This window comes from Erithacus rubecula (assembly GCF_903797595.1).
Source record: "Erithacus rubecula genome assembly, chromosome: 20".
In the NCBI taxonomy this organism is placed as follows: domain Eukaryota; kingdom Metazoa; phylum Chordata; class Aves; order Passeriformes; family Muscicapidae; genus Erithacus; species Erithacus rubecula.
In genome coordinates, this window is record NC_136672.1 from 6,252,597 (window position 1) to 6,258,948 (window position 6,352).

General features: G+C 45.3%; 1 protein-coding gene across 1 annotated transcript; it reads right to left on the minus strand.

The window, feature by feature from the left end:
• Window positions 1-1,684: 1,684 nt before the first annotated feature.
• On the minus strand, window positions 1,685-6,039 carry TOB1 (transducer of ERBB2, 1). Its single transcript, XM_079323763.1, has 2 exons — window positions 5,762-6,039; window positions 1,685-3,619 (listed from the first exon to the last, which is right to left on the minus strand). Exon 2 carries the CDS (start codon window positions 3,480-3,482, stop codon window positions 2,511-2,513), a length of 972 nt encoding a protein of 323 aa, XP_079179889.1. The 5' UTR covers window positions 3,483-3,619; window positions 5,762-6,039; the 3' UTR covers window positions 1,685-2,510.
• Window positions 6,040-6,352: the final 313 nt, after the last annotated feature.

Consider the following 6,352-nt stretch of genomic DNA (forward strand, 5'->3'; position numbering starts at 1 on the left):
TGAGAGAACTTGAAGTTCTCTTTCTGACTTGACTCTTTTCAAGCACCAGAACCAAACCCTGCTTGTCAAACCTTTCTGTTGAAAGGTGCTGCAAAAATGTGTGTTCCAAAAGATTTTTCCTTGCGTGGCCCTTCAGACACAGAGCTGGTTACAGTGGAAAGGAACAAATCAGCCTGGGAAGAGGATAAGCTCACTGACCTTTAAACAAATTATCTCAGTTTAAATCACAGGAACAGAAATATTACAGAACACATGAAGAGTCTCCACTGTCAGAGTTGCTCAACCTCTTGGACAGTTTAGGTATAAGCATCGTGCTGTAAATAGTAAAACAGTAGTAAATCTTAAAGTCTAAGCATTCAAATAGAAATAATACACAGAGCTGGCATTCTCTGTTTTCCAGCAATTGATCCAGCATTTTTCTAATTCCTCTTAAAAGCAAAATCACCCCACTTAAAATGAGGTTTCAGATATAACCAACTTTTAAGGGCAGTGCTGTCCGTGGCTGTGCCGTGAGTGGAAAGATAAACCAGATGGCAAACTCAATAAAAGGGAGCCAGTTAAACAGAGAGAGATGAATGCCCAAAAAACCCCTTAGCTCCATTATTGCTTTTGAACTGGTCATCATGGCACTGGAAATGGACACCACTGTCAGGCTCCCACCTCTGCCCGAAGCAGGGAGCTCACACTGGTGTGAAAAGCACAGGCTGCTGCCCCCAGCTCCACTCCCACCAAACTGGGGAGTCTGTGGAATCCCACCTTTTGTCACAGCAAGTGCAGCCAACAGGACAAGACTGACCTTTGGTCTCAAACTCCAGTGTCAGAACGCTGAAGTTCAGCTCATTTTAATCCTGTGCTGTCTGTAGCTCACATTTCCCTGCCATACTGGGTCTCTGCAGGGCTGGAGCTGCCATGGAACATAAGCTCACCTTTGTCACATTCACACATTAAAGCAGTTTCTCTTCCCCTTGACAATGCTCATTAACAAGGAACACTATTTGCTGAGCAGATGGAAAAGAGAAAATGATGCAACTTCAAAACAGCCCTGGAAAAACTGAGTTGTTCTGTCAGCATCTGAATTCTCTCCCCTCCCACTCCCATTTGATTTTGAGAATCTATTCAGTTAAAATCGGTAAAATCTGCTAAAATAAATACCTTAGAATGTCACATGTAGTTGTATTACATTTCTCTTTTTAATAGAGCATATAAAATGCCAGTTTACAATGGGTTTAGTAAGCTGTTAATCAGCACTTTTATTCAGTTTAGTTTCTGAGCTATTAATCCCTAATACAGAGGCAGAATGCTGATTTGCTGGCCTAGGACCTCCTGAGAGAACAGTTCCAATAATCCTGATGACATGGAAAGGAGATGTTACCTCAGGAATCACCTGAGTCCCTGCTAAACACATCCCATCTCTCCAGAACTCAATGTTCACAGAGCTTAAGAGTCTTAATTATCAAGGGGGAAAAAAAAAAAAATAGAATTCCATTTTGGCTTCAGTGAGCTGCAGTTATGAAAAACAAGTGGAATTTGTTCAAATAATGGCAGGCAAATCCCTAATGGGGCTCTGTGCTTTGTCAGGGGTATTTTGGACCCCCAGGAGGTGCAGCCAGAGCCACCCTTGCCTCTGCTGCTGATCAGACTCTGGTGCATCCCCACGGACAACACACACACCACCACAGCCAGGTAATTTTAAAGAATTTTAATACAAACTTAATATAAACTATTTCAGTCCCTCTTAACATGTAAGACACTGACTCAAAATACTTTTATACCTTTTTTCAAGTATTGCACAATGTAGGTACAAAATTAATATTTACGATTACATTTTCTTCCATAATATATAGCAAAAATCTTTAAACTTTTAACAGAAAATACAATTTGTGTTTCTTTTGAAAAAAGCAAATATTTCATACATTTTAATTCCACCACTAAGGAATATTCTGTACACAACTTTTTTACTTTTTTTAGAATTGATGTCTTTAAGATGGATATCTTACAATTTCAGTAAAAAAAATACAACATGAAGCTGCTGCAGCTGTCACAGATCACTGTAGTAAAAAGATATAAATGCAATACCATGTTGTAGAAACAATATATATACTCTGATATTTTACAAACTTTGTACTAAATTAAATTATACAATTAGAAAAAGACCAATAAACCCACCTATTAGTGCCAATTTTTTAATATATATACATATATGTCTGAGCACATATATATATATATACACATAAAAAAATTAGCCACTTCCTTGCTATATCTTAAATACTGTAAGAGGCCATATTTTTGAGAGTATATTTTTGTAATGTACAGTCAGTATAAAATAATTTTGTGCTTGGTTGGCAAATGAAAAAAATGATGCATGTCGTATTTATCTAACCAAGCCTGAATGTATTCATACTACAAGCCTTAAAAAAAATCTCAAGAGGTGGAAAAAAAGATACACCCTTGGGTACGTGCATTTTAACTTGTACAATAGTATTTACTTGGATTTTGCTTTCGGTTTATTTTTAGTTAGCCATAACTGGCTGGAATTGCTGGTTAGAATACTGCATGTTGTTTAAACTAAAATTCAAGCCATCCACAAAAGACTTCTCATTTAGACCTCCATAGGCTGCAAACATATCAAAGGCATTACTGTACTGGAGAGGACTAAGGTTAAGGGGGCTGTCACCAGGAAAGATGCTACTGGTACTACCTTGACCCTGCATGTTGGGGAAAATGAACTCCTTTGCATTAGGAGACAGGGCAGAAGTCTTCTGCTGTTGCTGTTGCTGACTGCCTAGGCCGAGCCCATAGAGAGAGTGCATGGAGGAGGAGAGGGATTTCTGCTTCAAGAGCTCATTGACATTCAAGCCAAGGTTGGTGGGAGAGGTGCGGGCGACCTTGTTGCCACGGCTGCTATTCTTCATTTTGGTTGAGCCAAACTTGGTGGCAGCAAACGTGGCAGTGGTGAAGGTTAAAGGCTGAGTGGAGCGGGGCATGAAGGTCGGGCTGACAGCAGCTGAGTGACCAAAGGGAGGAGAAGGAGAACTAGACACTGAAGATGCTGGGTCACTAATAGGCATGAACACCTGGGCCTCGGGGTTAAAGCTGTTCTTGATTTCCTTATCCAACTCACATCCATTTTCATTATCATCCACATAAAGCACTTTCACTGGTCCCTTTTCACCGATTTGGTATGAAACCTCAAACGGGTCAATCCAAACACTAAGATCCTGAGGCAAGTTGCCACGAACATCATCAATGTCCAAACCACTCTCTTTGGATGCTTGTTCTATGACTGGGTCCACTTTCTCCCCTATATGAATACATCTAAACCCTGATCCTTTGTATGGCTTTTCTGGATACCAGTGCCCTTCATACTTCTTTTTCAGAAGTCTTTCAAGCTCTTCACCAAAAATGTTGACACGTCGTCTGGGAAGCTTATTGTACAAATATGAAATAATAAAATTGAGTGCTACTTGGATTTCAAGCTGCATAGCTGCTGTGCCACAGAGTTATAAGTCTGTTTCAAAACCCGAAGAAGAAAGTGTTGAAGATGCCACAGGGAAACAAAATTTCATTCAAAGTGCTGATTCGAGTTGATTATTATCCTTCACCTTGAGTGCTCTTGTTCCTTTAAGAAAAAACAAAAGCAAACACATCCAAGTAAGAACAGCGTAAGATCAAGCTCTGAGGCCCATTCTTTTAGCTTCACTTTCTGCAGAAAATAGGTTACTTTTTAAGTGAAAAAACGTGCATCAAACTATTTCTGTTCCTGCCTGTGGAAGGCGAGGATGTCAGCTCCATTCAGCGTGACTTACAAACAACACTAGAGAGGATGGGCTTGTGTTTACATATACAGCATGGGGCACTTCCAAATCACATGAGCAGGGTGTTTAGTTAATCACAAAGCAGCAAGGATAATTTTTAAGACATCACAGAACTGCCAAGCTTGTCAACGGTTCAATTACCAACCCGGATTTGGATGATTTATAGTACTCAGCTGCAAAATTTAGTACCAGACCATTAGTTTAGCCTGAAGGTCTTAGTCCAAGGGTCATTTATCACTTTAAAGTTTAGAAACATATTGACTGCAACTGTAGGCTGCAGAATTATAAAAATGCTAACAGTTGCTTTAGAAGGTTTCATACAAACAGCTGAAATGATGCAACATTTATTTTAAGACCAAACAAATCTTCCCCCTGACTCTGCACGGGTGGAACGATGCAAACTGAGGAGAAAATGTCCGCTGTGCACATCCACCAGTTCACACTGAGATGCAGTCAGCACACACACAAGAGCTGCACGTATGCACTGTCAGAAGAGTGGCCAAGACTGACAGATTAATTCACAATTTTTTCTCTTTCAACAAATTATTCCCTATTTTCAGATGCAAGATGCAATTATATACTCAATTATTGTATAGTACCGTGTGTAGCTCAAATTTCAAAAAGTTCCTGGGCTAACAGGGCTTTTGACAGCCTCAAACTGGATTGCCTTTCTCCTTCTCCATGCCTCCATTTTATATTTAATATAAGATATGGCTGTCACTCCTTCACAAAAGACAAAAGAGAAATTAGCTGTCTAAAGTTAGAGAAGGGACAAGAATCAGGTATTAGCAGAAACTGCTAATACAAATCCTGCAGTACCTTGGTATAAACGTTCACACACTCCACATACCTTTGTCAAAAAGTTCCAATAAAACAAAATACGGGGATTGGTTTTGGCTCAAGTTAAAAGCCCAAAGAGAATTTCAATTAACAGTGGGCTTTTCTGCACTGCATCACTAAGAACAAAATTTAGCATGGCTGTCACTAAAGATTAGAGAAATCAGAGTTAAAGGATTTTGATATTAACAATGTGACTACACGGCTTTTTTATTTCTTGCTCCAAATAATCTCCTTTTAAAGTCTGGAGCCCTATTTCCAAGGCACTGGTGTCCTCCCCAACATGGTATGGGAATAGTTTGAAAGGCTCTATGATAAGGCGACCTTTAAACATTTGCTGGATCAGCACCGGGTGGGGATAAGGAAAAGATCAAGGGCAAACAGAAGATATTTACAAAAGGGGCACAATCAGTACCGAAAAGCTGACTGGGTGTTTAAACGGGGCATTTAAACATGATTTATTAATCCATCTGTGCTGTTTCCCTTCCCCCACGTCCTTTAAGAAAAGAATGTTCCTTTCAGAGCGCACCAAGGCTGACGCTTGTAAACGTCTCGACGCGAAACGGATCCACAAAAGCAACTGATCAAACATATCGGCTTGATCGTTTCGAACTTGTTCTTTTTATGTTATTTATGGGAAGTATTTCTGGGGGATCCGAGCCCATACGTGGCCCGGCAGCAGCGCCCTGGCAGGAGCCTTAAGCAGTGGGAGTTACATAACCAGGCAGTCGGATCTCATTAGATTTCTGCTCACAGCCCCGGAGCTCCGGCGGCAGCGGGAGGAGGAGGAGAAGAGCATTTTCCGAGCCCGTAAGAAGGCGCAGGAGGAAGAGGAAGGGGGATGTGCGGAGGGCGGGTGCGGTGGCAGGGCCCGTCTCCCGGCGCTCAGCCGGGCAGGTCCCGCCGGGCGCTGCCGGAGCGGCCCAGCGCCCAGCCGGCACCGCTCCCGCACGGCCCGGCCGTGCTCTCCCGCAGCCGCTTTCCCGGAGGGCCCCGCACCCACAGGGTGCCCCGGCTCGGCGGGGCCGTGGCCGCCCCAGCGCACCCCGCCCAGGGCCGGGCGGTGCTGCCTCAGCCCCCCGCCCGGCTGCCCCGCGGCCGGTACTCACCCAGGGCTGCGGCGGTAGTGCAAACAGTCCCGGCGGGGCTGTGAGGGCGGGGAGGGGGGGGTGCGGCTCAGCACCCGACCCCCATCTCCGAGCGCCAGCTCCCTCGGCGAGGATGGGAGGGGAGAGGAAAGTCAATAAAAAAATAATAAAAAAATTAAAAAAAAAAAGGGGAGGGGGAAGGGTCGGAAAAAAAAAGGGGGGGAGGGAAGGGGGGGAGGGCAGCGCTGCTCACACCCCCACGACGGGCGCGCTCGTCCACCGCAGCCGCGCTCCCTCTGCTTCTGCCCCACCGCCCGCCGCACCCCTACTTATACCCTCCCTTGCCCCGCCCACGGCCGCGCCCCCCGCACGTCCCGCGCGGCCACGCCGCCCGAGCCCCGCTCTCCCCTGAGCGGCGCCCGCGCGGCCCCGCCCGCGGCCCCGAGGCCCCGCCCCCGCCCGGGGCCCTCCGCTACCCCCCACCACCGGCGCGCCGCGCGGGGCAACTCTGACGTCAACGCGCTGCTCGCCTCGCAGCCCCGTTGCGTCACTGCCGACGTCAAAGCCCTGCCCTTGCGCCCCTCAGCCCCGCGGGGAATGGAGGGGGGGGAA

Excerpts from the sequence above, each read along its gene's own strand:
- TOB1 (XM_079323763.1), bottom strand. The coding sequence starts at position 3,482 with ATGCAGCTTGAAATCCAAGTAGCACTCAATTTTATTATTTCATATTTG.